Source organism: Endocarpon pusillum (assembly GCF_000464535.1).
Source record: "Endocarpon pusillum Z07020 unplaced genomic scaffold C732893, whole genome shotgun sequence".
In the NCBI taxonomy this organism is placed as follows: Eukaryota; Fungi; Ascomycota; class Eurotiomycetes; order Verrucariales; family Verrucariaceae; genus Endocarpon; species Endocarpon pusillum.
This window is the reverse complement of record NW_006913599.1, coordinates 1-20,007: the sequence shown is the minus strand read 5'-3', so window position 1 is coordinate 20,007 and position 20,007 is coordinate 1. Positions and strand designations below refer to the sequence as shown.

General features: G+C 49.4%; 7 protein-coding genes across 7 annotated transcripts; 3 read left to right on the top strand and 4 right to left on the bottom strand.

Annotated features, from left to right (window-relative positions):
- Positions 1 to 3,847: 3,847 nt before the first annotated feature.
- EPUS_06985 (uncharacterized protein) lies at positions 3,848 to 5,227 on the bottom strand (the record flags this gene model as incomplete). The annotated part of the gene is made up of 1 exon (XM_007788994.1): positions 3,848 to 5,227. The coding sequence occupies one exon, from the start codon at positions 5,225 to 5,227 to the stop codon at positions 3,848 to 3,850; it is 1,380 nt and encodes a 459-aa protein (XP_007787184.1).
- Positions 5,228 to 6,313: 1,086 nt separating this feature from the next.
- Positions 6,314 to 7,279, top strand: EPUS_06984 (uncharacterized protein; the record flags this gene model as incomplete). The annotated part of the gene is made up of 1 exon (XM_007788993.1): positions 6,314 to 7,279. One exon carries the CDS (start codon positions 6,314 to 6,316, stop codon positions 7,277 to 7,279), a length of 966 nt encoding a protein of 321 aa, XP_007787183.1.
- A 392-nt stretch (positions 7,280 to 7,671) lies between these two features.
- On the bottom strand, positions 7,672 to 10,359 carry EPUS_06983 (uncharacterized protein; the record flags this gene model as incomplete). The annotated part of the gene is made up of 1 exon (XM_007788992.1): positions 7,672 to 10,359. One exon carries the CDS (start codon positions 10,357 to 10,359, stop codon positions 7,672 to 7,674), a length of 2,688 nt encoding a protein of 895 aa, XP_007787182.1.
- A 568-nt stretch (positions 10,360 to 10,927) lies between these two features.
- On the top strand, positions 10,928 to 12,237 carry EPUS_06982 (uncharacterized protein; the record flags this gene model as incomplete). Its single annotated transcript, XM_007788991.1, has 4 exons — positions 10,928 to 10,949; positions 10,998 to 11,019; positions 11,076 to 11,571; positions 11,623 to 12,237. 4 exons carry the CDS (start codon positions 10,928 to 10,930, stop codon positions 12,235 to 12,237), a joined length of 1,155 nt encoding a protein of 384 aa, XP_007787181.1.
- Positions 12,238 to 12,664: 427 nt separating this feature from the next.
- EPUS_06981 (Vacuolar transporter chaperone 1) lies at positions 12,665 to 13,033 on the bottom strand (the record flags this gene model as incomplete). Its single annotated transcript, XM_007788990.1, has 1 exon — positions 12,665 to 13,033. The coding sequence occupies one exon, from the start codon at positions 13,031 to 13,033 to the stop codon at positions 12,665 to 12,667; it is 369 nt and encodes a 122-aa protein (XP_007787180.1).
- Positions 13,034 to 13,951: 918 nt separating this feature from the next.
- EPUS_06980 (uncharacterized protein) lies at positions 13,952 to 14,526 on the top strand (the record flags this gene model as incomplete). Its single annotated transcript, XM_007788989.1, has 3 exons — positions 13,952 to 13,990; positions 14,045 to 14,119; positions 14,212 to 14,526. 3 exons carry the CDS (start codon positions 13,952 to 13,954, stop codon positions 14,524 to 14,526), a joined length of 429 nt encoding a protein of 142 aa, XP_007787179.1.
- A 716-nt stretch (positions 14,527 to 15,242) lies between these two features.
- EPUS_06979 (uncharacterized protein) lies at positions 15,243 to 16,019 on the bottom strand (the record flags this gene model as incomplete). Its single annotated transcript, XM_007788988.1, has 2 exons — positions 15,243 to 15,703; positions 15,773 to 16,019. The coding sequence occupies 2 exons, from the start codon at positions 16,017 to 16,019 to the stop codon at positions 15,243 to 15,245; spliced, it is 708 nt and encodes a 235-aa protein (XP_007787178.1).
- Positions 16,020 to 20,007: the final 3,988 nt, after the last annotated feature.

Below are 20,007 nucleotides of genomic sequence, written 5' to 3'. Positions count from 1 at the left end.
GTATAAATGCAGTGATTAGGGCCAAAGGATGGTATACCCGCTTCTGATATCTAGCTGCCTATTTAGGAAATTAGTACTATTCGAAAGAGCAGATTTTGGCGCACCATTTAATTGATTCTTATAGGATTTCAATAAATACCGGGCGTACAGTAGTAATTTGTATGGGAAGAGTGGAAAATGTTGATGGGGTAAAAATGCGGGGTGTCCCAATACTTTTGGTGTAGTACTGTAGCTGCAAAGTGCTGTAAGCTTAAATGTGCGGGCCGGATGATCAGCCTTCTTATGGATAAAGTTCCCTTTCCTGCCTTCTTGAGTTTACGGTATCCCGGAAGAATCCTCCACTCCAACTTGAACAATCATATTAGAGGTCTAATGTGGGCTAGAGTCTGAAATACCATACGTACAAGATCTGTTCTCGCACAGCTCAGCTCATTTCAGGAGTAGGTCATTATCCACAAGCAACAAGTTTTCACTTCCATGAAGTAGCTTCGACGGTTTTCTCCCCAGAAAAGATAAACGAGAAAGGTAGTGACATCAAACAGACCCGAGATAACATAGGCGTTCCGCCCTTTGACTCGGCGAATTGCTCCCTTTAAGACACTAGAGTGCTTGATAAAGTCCACTGCCGAAGGAGCAGTATATGTTAGCCCCCATCTACCTACTGGGTCTTCCATCTGGCTTAGGACAATTTTTCGATTCTGTGCTGGCCTTTTTCATTTGTGGGATCCGATGTAGAATTCTGTAGAGAGCTGGAGGGCCCAGACTTTACGTCTGTCTAACAAGGCGTCTAGACATGCAAGCTTGACCCATGAGCAAGTGAACCTGGTCCATTCATCACCAGAGCCGATCTGAACGAAGTCAATCCCGACGTCAGGCGATCATTGTCAAGGCCTGAGCTGTGGAATCTCACGTAAATATAGACTTATTGATGAACTGTGCTGACTAATCGACGGATCAGTGTGTAAATAGCAAGTTGTTCTACCTAATTCAGTGCGAAAGCAGCGCCCACTTATACATACAAAGTCGTTATATCAAGCGCAGTAGCGCGAAACGCAGATACCAAAATACATGCGTGGCTGATGCAAAACGCGTATCAATTCTGTAACAAAACGCTGGTGACACACGTAGCAAAATAAGCGCAGACCGTATTTTTGAGTTCAACAGATATTTAGTTTATAACAGGTTATAAGACTATTTCAAAACGCATAATTTACTTGTTACGAGCTTAACACTAAGAGCTAGCCAGTAGGATAAAACAAGATACAGAGGCCAACAAGGTCTATAAGTAATTTCAAGCAATTTTCATACGTTTTTTGTACGTAAGGAGCTATTCCTATATCTGACCACAATTCTGCCCCGCGGCACCAGCAGTTCGAGGGCTCCGCCAAGGATTCGAAACACTTTTGCAACGGGTAATGGTAAATAGTCTTGGCGGACCCTCGATCTGGACGAGGTTTCAAGTTGTCAGACGCTATTGCTACGTATTACCCTGGCGTTTTGCCTGCTTTTGATTGGCCATTGTCGCTGTAATCTCGCGGCTAATTTCTCTGCAATTTGTACTTATTTCTGTGCGCCCTGCGCATTTTTGTAAGAGGACAGGGTCATTTCTTCTACCTATCTGACACAAGTAAATCCCGAGACATATATTGCTTACTGAGATTTGACTCGATTTGATGGACACCCTGCTTCTGTGGCGAATTTTGTTTGATGGTGTCCATCCAGCTTCTGATGAAGCAATCGAGCTGCTGCTTATGGTTACCCACTACTCCAGATCATCGCGCACACGACTTCAGCAACTCGGCCCCGAGCTGCAAGATCAGATTCTCAGGCACACCTGTTTAGAAGCTGTCAAGGCAGCTCAGCTTGGTTGTGCCCATGGCTTGGGCACTCCATTCACGTGGAGATATGGAGGTAGAGAAATAGAGGTTGTGACGCACCGCACACATTGGACCAAAATTCAGTCCTGTGGAGCAACAGATATGGTTTGAGGATCTTTTTGGTGGCTTGCAATACAAGTGACGCTGCAACATAAATGGTAAGCTATCAAGATAAATTCCTCCTGCAGTACTAACGACAGTGTTCCGAGCACGGGAGAAATTATGTGCCAATGAGCCGGTAGACCAGTGTGAGCCCCCTTCATGCTTCTCACTTACTCCAAAGCCCACAAAATATGCTTCAAGGTTTATACCACCATCTCTGGCACGCCGCCTTACCTTATCTTTACCAAGGTCTAGCAAGTAAGTACGGAGAGAGTAGGTAAGCCCACACATTTCTTTATAAGTTCATCGCTTTGCTGCCATCGACGGCATGCTCTCCGCCAGGGTTTACCGCCGACGTGCCCCTTGTACCCGCATTCCCTTCATCCACACCAGAACCCCCCCTTAACACCATGCCGCACCCCCAACTTCTGATCCCCCGCCTTCACCGCCGCAATCCCTGCCAACGCAACATTGCGAATCTTGGCTTCTCCTGCTTTATCATGAAATGTACGGAGTACTATCAACCGCTTAGTTGACCGTACCACGGATCGCCTTGCATGCGCCGTGGATACCTGACGCGAGGGATCTGATATCGCCCCCAAATTTCGAGCCCGTATTGGCTGAAGAGCAGGGATTGTGGTACGTTTTCGTACGTTTGTGATGTACACTTCGTAGGACGTAAATTAACCGAAATTTTCGACTCCTGACGATGTCCTTACGGCTAGGAAGATAGCTCACAGCTAGGGCAGAAGTGGGATTTCAATTTCGATCTTCTTGGCGGACTCCTTATTTTGTGCATTTGACCCTAGAGCGCCTCTTTTGAAAAGTCGTCAATTCATTTGAATAAACAACAAGTAGCTTGTCTGTACGCTCAGGGACTACTAGCCTTCATAACAATGAATACACGTCTAGAAGCGCACGAATTCGCAAGCGTTGTTAGCGTTAAAGTGCTAATTTGGTAAACTTTTTGGGGGCTATATTCGACTTTGGTATAGTACCGCCAGCTTGTCTGCAGTCACAAAGCCCGCCATTTCCTAACTTCGATCAAGGCTTTCCGTATTAGGACGAGTACAAGTACTTGCATGGTAAGTTATTCGAGATTTGACGGCTAAAATCGCGAATTACGAAGAAATGATAATTACGAACGGCAATCTCGACCCCTGCAGAAGAGGTCGTTGTGGTAGGTTTTGTGCGACATTTTGTCTATTTTCAATACAAGTCTCGAGACTTGGAAGGGTAGGTCAGGTGCGGTTTATAAGACGAATGAGGAATTTCCAGATCAAATTCATCTTTTTGATGTTTTTCTGAGAAGTAATTGAAACCCAGCAAGAGCCATGATTACGTCATTCCGCAACCACATGTGATCCGGGGGTCACGAGATGCTCCTGTCCATCTGGTCTTGCTTATGATGCGAGAACTTCAACAGGCCGGCAGAAGATTTTTTGGGGCGGTTCATCTGAGGTCAAAGAGGAAATCTTCGATGGTATCCGTTATTAGGGACCTCCCACTAACGACGCAACAGACGAAGGCAGGTAGCGGGACATAGCTCTGGCAGGCTTTGAGCGTCTCTTCTTAGTTCTGAAATAAGGTCGAGACGGTAACTCCTAGTAAGGAACCGTGCTTTGCGAGTGAACAAGGGTACTTGTCAGTTGGCTTGATGTACCCGGGAAATAGCCTTGATCTGTCAAAGCAGCTTCGCGTGTGCTGTGTTGTAGTATACCATATGCATGTACTAATATGTCCTGTTAAAATCAGAATTCATCCAAGCAAACAACATACGCTGTTTTAATCAATACCTTCTCATGCGAAATACAAAATCCCAGAACTCCTCTGCTATGCCTGACATCCTATATACTGAACTGGGCGTTCTATGTACCCAAAACAACCATGGTAACAGCAAAAGCGCTGAATGCCCAAAGCACCTCCAAGCCACCACCTCTACTCCTCCCCGTAGTATTCTTAGACGGTGTCGCACAACACCTGTCGCGGTCATAGCTCACGCCATTCGCATCCGCCGCGACCTGAAACACGGATCCATTGAAATCCCCGACATTATAATAGTCCACGAGCAGAAAATTCGGCGGCCGATCCCACAAGCTCGTACAATTCAACGAATTCCTCTTCAGGCTGCCATAGATGTCCGCCGCGGCGTTGGTCTCGTTCAGTATCACGGTATTAGGGACGAGGAGGCTGATGCCACCAAAGGAGATATCGACGTTCAGATTATGGTTGGCTATGTACATCCTGTTCTCTCGCGGTAATGCGCCAGGCCATTCCGCGGGCGGCCGGTCCGCTATACATGGGAAATCGCGGTTTGTGGGAGAGAAGGGCGTCTCGAACATTTGGCCAAATTCGTCGAGGAGCCAAGGGATCTCTTGTTGGTTGGCTTCGTAGTCTAGCATTACTACTGCGCGGGTATTGGCGAATATCATTTCTTGCAGAGTGGGCCAGTCTTCGACGGCCATCGGGACTTTGGGAGGGGTGTAGACGTAGTCTATCAAGCCGGAGGAGGTGACCGGGGCGACATATTTGTCCGGGGTGATGACGTCGGAATTGCCCATTAAGATTGTTATGATGTCGTAGGGATTGCGTTGGAGCCAGCGGGTTACACGTGTGAGGAAGGATTCTAGGGTACCGACGTCGAGGACGTCGCAGGAGGTGTGGCAGAGGTAGATTGCCTGTTCTGTTTCGTTCCAGTGGGTTTGGAATTGCAGCATGCGGATACCGTCCTCTAATTGATACCCGACGTCTAGAGCTTGATTGGAAGCTGCGTTGCCAGGTCGCGAGAAAGGGCTATTATGGGCTGCGATGTAGGTAATGTTGCTATACTTCCGGGCACAGAAAGATGGATGGCCATTGCAGGGTGTCGTGTTCGTGGGTTGAGCGATAGAAGAAGTCTGGGAAGCTGTAGCATTTGCCGACACTGTGCCATTGATGGTAGATGTAGTTCTTTGACCGCCCAGCAGAAGTACAGTGGAGGTCGAACTGCTTGATTGGGAGGAGATGGTTCCTGTTGCATTGGCTGCACCCATCGAAGTGCTCGGAGCACTTATGCTTCCATATGTGCTCGTATTTACGGTGTCGATGGTCCTCGTTGTTTCATACTCTTGATATGAAATGAGAGAGGATGGAGGAGCGTCGCCCGGTGGGTTTGAGACTGCTGCATCATTGGTGGCTGTAACTGTATCCTGGGCCGAAACCGTAATGGTGAAGAGGTATGCTAAGGATACGAAACCTAAGAGTCGCATCTTGAAGACCGGGAGATGGGGCAATTGATCTGCAATGCGAAACCCCAATTCTCTTCGAAAGCTCCCCTTTGTGCTGTGCCTAGGAAGGTTCGAGCCAGTCCATGTTTAACAGCTCACTTCTAGTTGACTGTGAACATACACACCCTCGAGGACGCTGCGAAGATGAGATTGTGCGGAAACAGCGTGCTGCAAGAAAAACATCGTTGAAAGATTGTTACATACTACGTAGTAGAATGACATGCATAGTCCACCGCCGATCACCCGTACTAGATCCATTCAGGTTTCGGCATGGTGTGGTGTCATAAGCGGCCTGACCGCGTGTCTTGCAGTGCCATGGTACTTCTCTACCGACTAGGCTTCATGACGGTTAGAAAGAGCAGCAGAACAGAGCAACAGGGCATCCATTAGCCAATTTATTTACAAGTATGGAATCTGGCTGCTAGGAGACTGCATAAGAAAGGATACGTCTGGGCGTATCACAATGCTACTGCTAGTAGTAGTATTTGAACATACCTGGTGAAGTCCAAGACTCTCCTGTGGTCTGATCCCAATCAAGTATGGCGGCAGTGACTAGCCGACAGCTGTGACATCATCCCTCGACGCAATATGGAAGGAAATGCTCGGCCTATCCTGCCTCACAGTTGGAAAAATGCATGTACATGAGACTGCAGCGAAAGGCGCCGGCGCACATGTTTCCAGCAAATTACGGAGTACTGACACTTCTTTCAAAACCTGGCATTTCGATCGGACCTTGCGGTCGAGGACACGTGGACACGAGGAGATGTTTGATGCATTGGCTACCGTCATTCAGTCTAGCAGCAACTGCCTACTACCTAGTACGTACCCTTGGATTCACGGGCTGAAGCTTGGCGATGATGTTGCTTCTTCAATTGTTTCCCAACTGTGCGGAGATCTGCTTGTAATGTTCTACAGACTGCTATTCTACTACCAGTATGTAGTAGAACTTCAGGTAATTCATTCGTTTCGCTACTATCCTGTGTCTCTTTTGTCCGCGGAAGCACCTTCTCCGGTTGCCTGAGCAAGAGGCTACTCCATCGCAGCCACCAGTAAGGCTCAATCCTTTCAATGGCTGTCTTTGATAGACGGAAAGCCTCCACATCCCCGGACTCAGATGACTCCCCAACTTCCACCAAATCCAAAAAATCTCACGTACTCCTCCGCATCTTTACCTCCGTCTGCCACCTTCTCGCCCTCGTCTTTCTGATCTTGGTCTGCATCGGCAACCTCAATTCCCGCCCCGTGCTCCGTAGCACCTACTTCCTCAAAATCGACCTCTCTAACATTATTCCTCGCTCCGTTCCTAATGCCGTCCTTATCAACTCACTCGCCCGCTCAATCGGCCTTCATGACTTCTACCAAGTCGGCCTGTGGAATTTTTGTGAAGGATACGACGACGTGGGGATCACCTATTGTAGCCCTCACCAGAGGTTTTATTGGTTCAACCCGGTGGAGATTCTAGTCGACGAGTTGTTGGCAGGTGCAACGATTGCGCTACCTGGCGGTGTCACAGATGCACTGGGCATTGTCCAAACGGCGAGTCATTGGATGTTCGGCTGCTTCTTAGCTGGCACTGTATTAACATTCCTTGCCATCTTCCTTGCTCCACTCGGCTTCAGCAGTAAACCTCGATGGTCACACCGTGGACGAAGGATCTTCTTCCGCGAGATCCCACTCATGCTCTTCACGCTTGTCACATTAATCCTTACTGCTGGCGCCAGCGCGGTGGCTACCGTCATGTTCACCATCTTTCGTAATGTCTTCGAGTCTGCCCCAGAGCTGAATATCAGCGCCGAATTGGGGACACCAATGCTAGCATTCATGTGGATTGCTTCCGGTTTCAATCTCCTTGGCTTCTTGTTTCAGACAGGAACATGTTGTGGTGTTTGTTGCTGTAGTGGCAAGAAGAAGGCGATTCAAGAAGGTCGGTTATCAAGCAGCGGCAAGGCTGTAACAGAGAAGCCGAGGAAGGATACAGCAAGAGATGGTGCAATTAGGAGATTTGGATGGAAAAATAGAAGGATTGGAGCTTGAATTTCAGTTTACAAGCATGGGACGGATGCCCCGGCCATGGCGTTGTGAATAGAGCTCGGTGAGCTGGTTGTAGAACCGGGTCTCTTTGGTTTGTACACAATCACCGAAGCATAGCAAGCGCTTGGCGGACTCATATTTTGGTGTCCAACGGCTTTGGCAGCTCGATGACATAGACTGAGTAAATACATAGCGAGTGCAGATGTTCTAGACATGACCCTTTGGCCTCCAGTGCCTCTTGGCGGACGCCAGCTGTACATCAAACACTCTTGTTCGTCCTGGAGTATGGATCCACCTACTACTAGGTAGTTACTAGAGCTCGGGCTCCGCAGGGCATCACCCCTCTTGGAGCATCGCACAAGCATCACAGAAATTGGAATCAGAAAGCTTTGGTTTCACGGTTTTGGCATTTCACCCGGTGCTAACGGGTTTTCATCAATAACTAATTCTCCCCACTCTTCCTGCTCTTTCACCACCGGCACCAAGTACGGATCTTCCAGAGCAGCCTTGAGTTCCGCATCCCCATCCGTGACCGTCCGCGACCCTTGTTCCTCCTCCTCGTCTCCTTCAAACGCAGCCTCTATCTGGGCGGCCAGGTCGTCATTCTCCTGCTCATCTTCCTCGTCTTCGAATGCAGCTTCAATAGCAGCCGCCAACTCGTCGTTCTCCCCCTCCTCATCCACATCTTCCTCATCATCAAACGCTGCTTCAATCGCAGCCACCAAGTCCTTGTCCTCCCCTTCCTCATCCTCTTGTTCTTCATCCTCCTCGGTCCTCTCTTCGACCACCTCCTCCACTTCATTTCCCTTCTTCCTCTCTCTGAATTTCCCCCTCAACTCCCCTCTTCCGCCCTTCTCCACCTTCCTCTTTGCACCCTCTCCAATATCCTTCCTCTTCGCATCCTCATCCTTTCCCTTCTTCTTCTTCTCCACCTTCGCCCTCCTTTTAGGCGGCGAAGTTCTCACGCTACTCGACGAACCCGTCGACAGGGCGGCCACCTCCTTCTCCCAATCCACAGCTGGCACACCCGCAGCACCACCAGCAGTAGGGGCCACCGGTTTGATACCCAGGAAGAACCTGGCGGTCGAGTTGGCGGCTCTGGTCTCGTACTGCTGGCGGAGGTTGACCTCTTGGGCCGACATCTTAAGTTTCTTGGCGTTGGGGATGTCGGGGAGGAGGCTGCCGGATTCGATCCAGGAGTAAGGGCGTTTTGGGCGGGTGGCTGGTTTCGTGGAGACGGCTTCGGTGGTGTTGGTAGTGGTGGCAGGCAGAGTGATCAATTCCGACTCTACCGTTTTCTTAGGGCCAGCGCCCTCCGCATCATCATCAACGGTGAGGTCAATTGTGACGGTTGGTTTGTTGGCTAGTGGTGATGGTTGTGGCGGCGACGGTGATGTGTGGAAAGGTGACTGTGAAACAGACAAGATAGCTGGATTGATGTATCGAGTAGTGTTTGCTGGTGCCGTAGTATTGGTAGGCACCATGCGATATAATCCAGGGTTTTGCATTCCCAGAAACATACGCTGGGCGGGTAGCTGGTTATTGTAATTTGGCACACCAGGATACCCAGAATGTGGGGTGTTGTAATTTGGAGGTACAACAGATCGGTGCATGACGGGCGCCTGGTAGGCGGAGGGTCTCATAGCAGGATATTGGGAAGTGGCATTACTGAAATATTGAGGATGAAAGTTCGTAGTCGTGGCGGACACCTGGTGACCGGAATTGGGCATTGCGGGAAAGCTGGAGAAGTTGGTGTGATATTGTTGCGGGTAGAGAGAGGTGTCCATGGCGGGCACCAGGTGTGCCGATGTGTTCATGGCCAGGTATGCAGGAGCCTGGTTGCTTATATTTTGGGGATAGAAGTATGAGTTCATGGCGGCCTCCTGGTTGCAGTGAAATTGGGTATTCATGATGGGATGTTGAATGTATGTTGCAGTGGTGTTGTTATGGCTGTGTCGTCCGTGTAAAGTAGGGTTGGAAGGCAAGTAGAAATACCAGAAGCCGGAATATTCAGAATGTGGAGTTGGATTTTGGGAAAGAAGAAGATTCAAGAGAGGGGATGAGGGCAGATACCGGCTGTTATGTCTGGACGAGGCAACGGTCCTCACCACTACTTCTGGGGTGTGTGGGCGGGTGGGCTCGTTAGTATTGGTGTGGAGATATCCATTTCCTGCAGCGTGGATACCTCGATCGTCCGGAGTGGGAATAGTGTTGGATTGGTGCTTCGACTGGTGGGTGGCTGTTCCGGGTGGGTAAGGTGCTCGTGCCTTGATCTGGTCTTCTGGCTTTGGTGCTGATGGCGGGTGATCTACGCTGGCACTGTGAATGAGCTCTTCGCTTGGATATTCTGGTTCTGCAGCTTCTTGTGGCGGTTTCTTCGAACGCTGCGCATGAAGTAGATATTCAGCATCCACTGCGTATTTTCCACAATCGTTATTATCTATTACCTGCATTTCGCGCCGGCACAGCCAGCCGTCTTTTCCTTGCGAAGTATTTTCGCTTTCGCCGGGCTCCACTGGCGTCGTAAGAAGAGTTTCGGCTCCATTCCGAGCACATCGATTGGCCCCGCTGTGGATGAACCCATGTGATGATGATTCGCAAGGCAACTCGCCACCCTGAGCCTTTGGGCCATCCCACTGAGCGCCCGAATACGAAGACGAGGACCTCAAGACATTGTGGCTCGCGGGTGGGGTCTGCGATGAGCTAGGATACCGACAGTATGGTTTAGGTGAGGTACGGTCGGAAGTTAATGACAAGACCTCAGCAACTGACTTGTCTGAACCTAGGATGTACGTGCGAGCAGCACGATCAGAGGGGCCTTTTGACTTATGTTCCTGTAGTGACTTAAGTACTGGAGAATTTGTAGTATTGACAGGAAGTGATACCGGGAGAGGGTGCGCCTGATCTATGCCTTCCGTCGCTTGGCCGTCCTCCCAAGATGTTCCTCTGGGGATGCTGGATAGAGGACTATCCTGAACTGATAATACAGTCCCCACCTTCTGAGACGCCGAGTCTGCATTGTTTGAAGGACCCTCATCTTGATGCTGCTTATTCGGGGAATGTGTAAGCCCCAGTTCAGGCATTCTCGATCAAGTCGAAAGTTATAGAAGCATAAATACCTTCTCATTGTGTTCCCCTGTGGAATATCCAGGCTAAGACCCTGAGATAGTAGATGCACGAAAACGTATCCACTATCTGGATCTTAATCGTATGGACAGAAAGCTTCTAAAAGTGCTGAGGGCGGCTTTCAGACCGGTGAAGGCTGCGGTGCCTGATGCTGCCACAATAGATACAGATGAGTCCAATGACTCCAGCCTCCATATTAAAAGATACAATGGCTTCTCCGGCTCCGCAGCGCTCCTTTCGTGGGAATGCTCATCTCTTGTGACTAACGTTATAGTCGTTTCGAGAGGTTGAGATAGATGCCTAACCAGGAAACCGGAATTACACTAGCGCCTTGGCAGACACTGCTCTTGGGGGTCCTCCGATTTCTCCGCATGAGCTGCTGCCACCAATACCTCCAAACGCCCCGTATTTCTCAATGTGCTCAAAGTTCTCTACTTAATCAGAGTACTGTGTGAAGATTCTTCAGAGACTTGGGAACGTTACCAATAGCCTGCTTGACAATAGCAAGCACAATCGGACAACCCGATGAGCGTGATACTCTGCACAGGTAAGTCCATTTTGATACCATTGAGGTACGGATGACTGACTGCAACAGCTGGCTATGACCACAATATCCGGTGAGCGCGGAATACATCGAGGTATATACTTGGAGATTAGCTCACCCGGTAATCAGGTTCTGGGAGGCATTGTCGGGCATTTGCAGCCGAACCATCCAGCACCCTGAATCACAGGTCAACCGTCTATGTATCACTCCAAACAAGCGATATCTTGCTGCAGCAGGTCGCCATGTCGTCAGACTTTACGACATCGCCTCTACGAATCCGAATCCTGTGATGACCTTCGAAGGACACTCAAACAACATCACAGGAGTTGCGTTTCATTGTGAAGGGAAATGGATGGTGACAAGTTCTGAAGACTGCACGGTAAGGGTCTGGGACACAAGATCAGGCACACAACAGCGCAACTACACGCACTTGAATCCCGTGAACGATGTCGTCATTCATCCGAACCAAGGCGAATTGATCAGCGCAGATCGAGGTGGAAATATTCGAGTGTGGGACCTTGGTGAGAACCGATGCACGCATCAACTCATTCCAGAAGACGACGTGGCAGCATCCAGTGTCAGCGTAGCTAGTGATGGTTCACTTCTTGCTGCAGGTAACAACAACGTGAGCAGCCCATGTTCTGTCTTTTGGCGAAAGTGCTCATCTGTTTTACAGGGCAATGTCTACATCTGGCGCATGTACCAAAACCAAGACTCTACCACACTTCTTCCGTGTCGATCATTCAAGGCTCATCGGCTCTACCTTACCCGCCTTCTTATATCTCCGGATGTCAAAGCTCTAGCAACATGTTCAGCTGATCACAGCGTCAAGATTTGGAAAATCGACCCTGCTGAAGAGTACCTCGAGGAACCACCAAAAGATATGCCCAACAACGACGGAAAAAGTAGCACTACCCTGAATGGCTTGGCGCTGGAATTTGGAAAGAAACCAATGTCCACTAACGCCACGTCCTTCGGTAGGGTCATCCACCCTGTTCCGAACGGCACAGCAAAAGGAGAAGTAACTTCTGTTCCAAGCACCCTCGCAAACGGCGAGGTCGCCGACTTCCCTGGCGAGAGACCTTTACCCTGTGAGACGGTGCTTGCTGGTCATCAACGTTGGGTTTGGGACTGCGCTTTCTCTGCTGACTCCGCATACCTAGTCAGCGTCAGCAGTGATCATTATGCACGGTTGTGGGAGCTTTCAACTGCACAGATCATCCGACAGTACAACGGGCATCATCGTGGTGCTGTGTGTGTTGCGTTGAATGACTACTCAGAACCTCGCTAAGCAGCTTTTTTGGCATCAGCACAGTTGAAGCAGCTCCGAGACTTATCGCACTCATCAACTCTTCTCCGAGGGGAAGATGCCTATGCTGGCAACAAAGGTTGAATGGGGCGAGCGATGGTTGAGCTCCCCATATTCTTCAAAGGGCTATAACGGAGGATGATCTGTTACGTGAGCATGAGGGGGCGTTGCTTGTTCTCAGATGATACCCATGTGCTGCACCAAAGGGAGCTTAAGTTTTGCTTTCTGAAGATATGGTCCTCCATAGTTTTGGCCTACTCAATTTGGTATGTCTGGTGGCAGAAAAATCCAATTTATACTTCATGGACTCCTTCCGCAATCCAGTGATAAGACTCTAATGGTACCCAGGTCCTAGTCATACACGAGCACTAGCATCCCTGACTATATGCTCAGCACCATCCAACTCACCTCAGCTCTTCTCCTTTGTATTCCCAACATTCGTGACTCTCAACACAAAGTTGACAATCACCGCCCCTAGCAACGCAACTGCCAACACACTGGGCCCGTACCGATCATCAAACCCGCCCTGGCCCCTCTGTCTGATACTCTTGGCCCTCCAATGAAAGGTCACCAGCGCGTAGATCATGGCGCCCATGGCCACCAGCGTAAACAAACCAGCGGAGATACGACCGACGGCGTCGCCGAAGTTGAGGAGGCCGACAGCAAGACCGCCGAGGATCACGGTGAAGTTGAGCCAGGAGAGGAAGGTGCGTTCATTGGCGAAGAAGACTTTGGGTTCAACACGGGTGGGGAGCGCGATGCGCTTTCCTATATGCATGGATGGTGAGTTGGGGAGTAGAGAATAGGGAGAGAATGATGAACAGAATGGGAATGGGAATGGGAAGATTAGCCTGGACAATAGGGGAGCCATCTAACCTGGAGCGGTCTGGAGGAGCGGTTGGCTTGACATCTTGATAATGGAGAAGATTGATGATCGAAATGCAACTTGGTTGATTCCAATGTTCGTCGTAAGGTTGGTAAGGGTAGAAGTGTGTCCTTTATATCGTCCCTCGCATCAGCAACCCAGATATTATCTCTGGCTTAATGCATCGTCACTCTCAAAGGCTAGGGTCAGAATCGACTGGGATGAAGGGCGAATGGTATGAAATAGCTCTTCTCTGACCAGGAGAGTTTGGGATACAGCAGAAGAATATTGATGCGGTATATACCAGCTTCAAGTTGCTGAAAGCCTCAATTGGATCGAAGGTTTAAGGACGAGATCTCCCCACTCGAACCGGATTATTATTTGTTGGAGAAGCTACCAAGCCGTGGCATCATCCAAGCTTCTCATTCGTTGGGGTAACCCCCGGGGGAAGGCACAGACCACCACCCCGCAAAACAAACAGAGCAAACCCAAGGAACAAGATTGGGGGGCATCTCTCCTTCACCATGCAGCAGATTGGACCGAAGCGACCTACGCTATAGCGCTTAGCTGCGGCTAGTAGGAGATAACATAGTTCAACTCAAAGGGTTTCTCGGTTCCATAAACGCCAACTGGGGCCCCAGTCGCTTCCCTCCTCCCCCAATTCCTGGCATCCGACTTGCCCAATACTCAGATCCCCTTTACCCCGCCCAGGATAGAGAGCGCGAGAGACATGGCGACTGAGACAACCACATCACAACCGCCAGTCCCGTTCCTGAAACTCAAAGAGATAGCCCATGAGGTCCGTACCGGCCCTTGCAGAGATTTTCCTGCATGAACGGTCCAATTCAGAATCTCTCTGCCACAGTTCCCGTCTGAGAAGACACGAAGTTTCTAACTGACAATTGAACCCAACAATTGGAATAGGCATGCGACACTGTCCTCGCCAGCGTGACAGCCTACAACCATTCCAGCGCCGAATCATGGAACTCGGAAATCATCGTCAGTCTCCCCCAACGTCTGGCTGCGATTCCGCCCAGCTTCGGGTCAACCTCCCAAAATTTCTAGTACAATTTAATTGACCAAACTCACAGTCCTCCACCCTCACCTCCCTCCTTGCCGCCACGACCCCGGCGGACGGGGCCCAACCTCCATATAAATACAGCATCACCAGCACCATAATCCAGCATCTCCCCCAACCGTCGACTACCTCTTCCCCAACCCAATCCACTCCCAGAAGAGGCATGCACGCCGCAGCGGGTGCATACTGGGATAACACGCGGGATGGGATGTGGAGTTACAAGTATGAGGCGGCGCAGGGGAAAGGGTTGGATGTCGTGGTGGCGGTTATTTGGATATGGGTGGGTTATGGCACCGGTAGTGCTGGTGCTGGTGAAGAGGGGAAATAAATTGGGTTTTTGGAAAGATGAGTGGAATTGGGCGAGTCTGCTTTTTTCCCCTGATTTCCGAATGGTGGAACAGGCTGAATAGCGAGAAGGTCGTAGAGTCCGATTGTTCGATCAGGTGCCACAATGCTGTCGGTATACTGGTCACGTCGGATAGAGAGGATAGGGTAGGATAGGAGAGATGAAGAGAGGGAAACGATAGGCCATCCATGGCATCGAATCGGCTCGGCAAAATCAAGAAGCTCTTTTTGCGAACGTAAGACAGGTATGAGAGCATAAGCTAGAAAGACATGGTGTCGGCTAGAAGTGAAGCGCTGCTGTACAACGGTAAAGGAAGCAGAGAGGACCGTGAATACTGTATAACCAGGCCTCCTGCTCATCCTTGCAACGGCCCATACAACTAGTTGGAAGCGTAAGAGAGTGTATGAGAAATAGAGCCGCACGAGGGAAAAGGGTTGAGTTATTCTAGAAAAAGAAGGTAGGTTGAAGCGACCATGACAGTCCCCAGGGCGGCATTGGTGTAGCCCACCCGATATTGTTGAATTAGCTAAATCAGTCGAAGCTGAATCCTCGATCTGTACCGATGCGCCCCCGCTGTTTGCCCCAAACGACCATGGCTCAGGATTATTACCACTTTCCGCAACCACCAGCACACCTCACACTTTCGCTTGCTTTCTTCCTTGATGCCATGAGATGAAAAGTGAAACGGTTGTAGATATTTACAAAGCAAAAGCAAGCAGCCCGGCCACCACCGCCGCACCGCTGACCAACTTCTGCGCTGCCGCACCCGTGTAGGTAGCGATCGGCGGGCTCGTCACCGTCGGACTGCCCACAGCACCACCGCCCGTGGAACTTGTCGTCGCATTGCTGCCAGAGGACACAAGCTGGAAGTTGGCGCAGGTCAATCTCGTGGTGTTCGCGGTGTGGATGACGACAGATCGGTTGCCAAAGAAGCTGGCGGGTCCTTGCCGGGTGGAGGTGAAGAGGTCGAGGTACGAGGTCTGGTAGGTACCGGTAGCGGGGATGTCGCCGTATTTGCCTGAGAGGTCGCCAACTTGGCAGGTTTGGGGTCTGCTACGGTCGCAGGGAGGTCTTTCACCGCGGATGTAGGGATCGAGGTGGGCGAGAGTGGCGGTGCAGTTCCCGTTGGCGGGGACGGGTTGGTCGTGGATGTGGTACACTGAAGAAGACAAAAGGGTCAGAAATGATGTTGATAGGAGAAAGGGTTAAAGGATGGAATGTGACTTACAGAATGGACCAAGAGACGCGTCTGGGAGGCCGTAGATATTCAAGTTCCATTGTACACCAGTACCGTTTGCATTTGAGGTTCCCGTGATGTAGCCGCGGATGTTGGTGTTGGCTCGCTCTGGGAGGACGGCTTGGTAGGAGACGCCAGCGGGGTTGTTGTTGACGACTGCAGCATCGCCTAGCTGGCCAGTGGTCTGAGCGAGAGCTACAGCTGAGAGAAGAGAGAATGCAACGACTGAGATCTTCATCTTGTGTGTGTGTGATTGATTGTTGTTGGGTGTAGGAAAAGAGTCTCTGGATCAAGATGTTAGTACTTAGGAACTGCTCGAGATTTCTCATTTCACTGCGCACCTCAACAATGGCTTATGACAAGTGAATGTGACTGTTCCCGAATGCTGAGAATAGAGGTGATGGCAATTCTAGTAGGGAAGAAGAACAATAGTGAAGACTCTAAAGCAGATTTAATAGTTTGCATTAATTAATGGCTGGGGGAGGCAGGGAAATAGCCCACACCCCAAATAGGAGGTGCCTCCTTTAAGTGGTCCAAGCGTGAAAGGACGAGGTGTAGGTAGTGGGAGGAGTGAGGGGCGATCAAACTGACCTTTGTCTGACCATCTGCTGTCATGCATCTCGACTTCTTTTCACATTGCGGGTGACTGCTGATTCCCAAACGCTGCCAGTTACTCATTAATCCCTTCAAACGAGACTAAGTCACAGCTGTCCAAGACTATCACCTCTCCTAGTACGGCAGAACTAGGTCAAAAAAGGGAAACAGCTGGTGCGGAGAAGGGCCAGGAACCGCTAAAGCCGCCATCATGATTACGTTGACAACGGTGGCTGGCGGTTAAGATGGTTACCATTGGTTACGAAATCCAATCGTCAGTTTTCCATATGTGATCCTGTCTACTACGGTAACTACATTTGATGGTAGAAACTTTTGTGGGATAGTTCCAATTATTGTGACGAAAGATTCTGGTACACCAATGCCCATCTAGCACCTCAGGAGTAAGCAGCAGCCACCATTTCAGCTTGCTATTGTTGTTTCAGCCTCTGCAGTGACACTTTTCAGTTTTGCAATTTCCATTGCAGCACCAGTTCACAGTAATGTGGAATGAGGCCAGTGCGGTAGTGGTGCAATGATGTGCTGATGTACTACGTACTACGTAGTGCCACACGGACGGGAAATTAGACGAGAGGATCGGGGCAGGGTAATAATTGGGCCACTTGCATTGGTGGTAGATCTCTGTAGCTCAGAACACCAATAAGGATGATTTTAGAGCTTGAGGGGTCAACAGTCACAGTGAGGCGAAACTCGTCGATCCTCATGAGTCAGTCAGGTAAAAAACAATTAAACAAAGCAGGGGTGTTGGTCTTACTACACGTAGTAGACATCACCACTTTTTGATAGAGATCGAAAACACAGGTGGGTTCAGCCTGCCTTCTTACCCCAGGTTGGCCCCGCAGGGGCGCCACCCCTTTTGCAACCTCCTCCCACCTCTTCCAAGGTCAGGGCTCGGATCGGGTCTCGGATCGAGTCTCGGGGTTTGTCTCAACCTGATGATAAACTAGCTACTTACTACGGTAGGAGGCATAAATAACGTTAGTTCGCCCTAGTAGCAACTTGTAAATGCCAAGATAAAACTCCACACATTCGCCTGATTAGGACTAGTCTATTCCGCTCAGAATCAAGTGTGCATTCCATTAACATCAATGACTGCCTGGCACCTTGCTAGCATTGATTCGAGTAGCTCTAGAAGGAGATAGCATGATAAAGTCTATAGAATCCATAAAAATATATCAAAATTTGGCGAATCATGTAGAAAGAGATAGAATAATAGTAAAAGAGGCTGAACCGTTGAATGTGTTGATCGTGTTGAACGTGTTGAATTCGTACAAGTGCAGCAGGGGTATCTGTAAGAGACGTGTTAAATGACAAAATTACTAGGTCAACTAACATTATTTATGCCTCCTACCGTAGTACAGTGCCTACCCCAAACTGGGGCACAAAAAAAACAAAAACAATCAACAGCCGGTATTCGCTGGTGGTCACCCACCCAACTACTAACCGGCCGGCACATGGCTTAAGTACGGCTGAGCGAACGGGAAGCCCTGTATTCCATGTCCTGTGGTCGATTGCGATATACAGTGCTTTTTACTAGAATATATTGCTTTCTTTGTGGTCCTACGTCCAATATCCGACTAACATGGCATAAGATGTCTCCATTTCTTTGGTACAAGTCATATGGCTTTCATGTCTCTGCCATACACAACCTTCTCAAAAGACCCGTAACGCACGCAGCAAATAGATGGAAGTAGTTGAGGTCTGTTGAATGCAAAAACTTGTATCTCAATTCCATTTACCCGACCTCTTGCTGCTGAGAGCTCTTCCGAAAGAAGACTGCTTCATGCAGACCGATCAACTACTCCTCGTCTGTGGGAACTGTTTGTGGCTACAGTCCTATTGTCTTTCGTCTTTTTTGCATTGAATTTCTTAGCTGTCCCGGCGCACGCTTCTATCAATGGTGTCATGGTGGACACGCAAAATGTGAAGACTCAAGAGCTGTTCCCTGCGGCAACCATGCATGAGACCCGAATTGACCTTGTTATCGGGTAGGTGTAATGCCATGGAGGCACGTCGACATATATACCGACTCGTCGCAGTTCCATCGCCATGATGACACAAGGTGTCTCTAGTTCAGCTTCATCGAAAGAAATCTGAATGACGCTGACCTCAGCCATCGCCCTAGAGATATCCTCGGAGCTACGAAAGAGATGATTCGGTTGGACCAATGGCCCGAAGGCCCCTTAGAGCCGCCAAATAGCGCATTTTATGTCAGACAGATCCTCTCCATGGCTTCACAGGCTTCACCGCGCCAAATGGCGTCCATAAAACTTCCTTTCTTACCAACAACCAGTATTTGGCGCCGTTATCGAAAGCTGGTTGGGGTGACTCATCCAGCTTATGGTTTATGACCGTATAAACGACCCGAGGAACGGACTTGTTTTCCCCAGCATGGAATCGTCCATAAGGAATCTCCTTGGATTTGTGGCGTGCCAATCATCGATCCATGCCCCGTGACTCGGGAATATCGTTGACATATCTACATCTAGCCGATCAGCATAGTGTACCCTAGTATCATGCGCACTACTCTGTACCGTAAGTGGTCGGACATGTTGTGTCTGCTCCGGTTCTACGTCCTCTGAACCACATCGTGATAGGCTAAGCCACTTCAGATACGACGTCGACGTTGGCCCAGTCATGCTTTTAAGTTGTTCTATTTGCTTCAGAGATTCACTGCTGATATATGTATTGCCAGAGGTCATTTTCGTGGGGATCATAAGGTGAAAATTGAGAAGTCTACTGGTACCCAATTTTGACTGTACACAACGGTGTTGAATCACCATGGGCGTGGATCTAATTAAACTGCGACTATTCACTAGTGATCGACGAACACAGATGCACACGAAATGTGAAGATATCAAATTCAGCACTAACAGCAGAAAAGCTCATCTACTTAGTATCGCGTGCAGCGACGCCTGCGCCTGAGGCCCTACGGCAATTCTCTATCGGCGACCGTCCCATGACGGTGGTTGCCAAAAAAAAATTCCCAACAAACAACTACAAAATAAATGCTCGACCTTGAGAAGAGGACACACGCGACGTATTATGCAACGGGATGGCAACATAGCTGATGCCGTGTGGATGCGCTTCAGCATAGGCACTCTGTATTCGCTACCGCAGCAGCCATACGCCCTTGCCGCGATTCATCACAAAGGAGGAATGATGGTTATATGTCCAAGTCTCGTTCAGCGGGCTTACCGAGTCCAGTTGTAGCAATATGGGTCTTAAGTCATCTTCCTTACAAGACTTCTAGGGTTGTGGTAACAGCAGGATCTAGGTATAATATTCCATCCCACCAACTAAATCCAGTCGCCCTTAGAAATTACGAAAGAGGTAGATGTCGTTCTTGTCGTCAACTCCTCTGCTTATTCGTTCTTCTTGAGGGGCAACATGCTCATCCGAGCCAATCAATGACGCTCCGATGCTTTTACATCCACAGCTAGGAAGTGCCTCTTACCCTACCGACTCTCAATGGGATGGTCCGAGTTTCGGATCAAGTTGACCAATTAGTAAAATGGAAGTCTCGGTAGAAATAAAATATCTTTCTTTCTTTTTTGAAAGTTAGTTTACAAAAATTTATAATTAATTGTCAACCTGCTGTGCAGAGTGCGTAG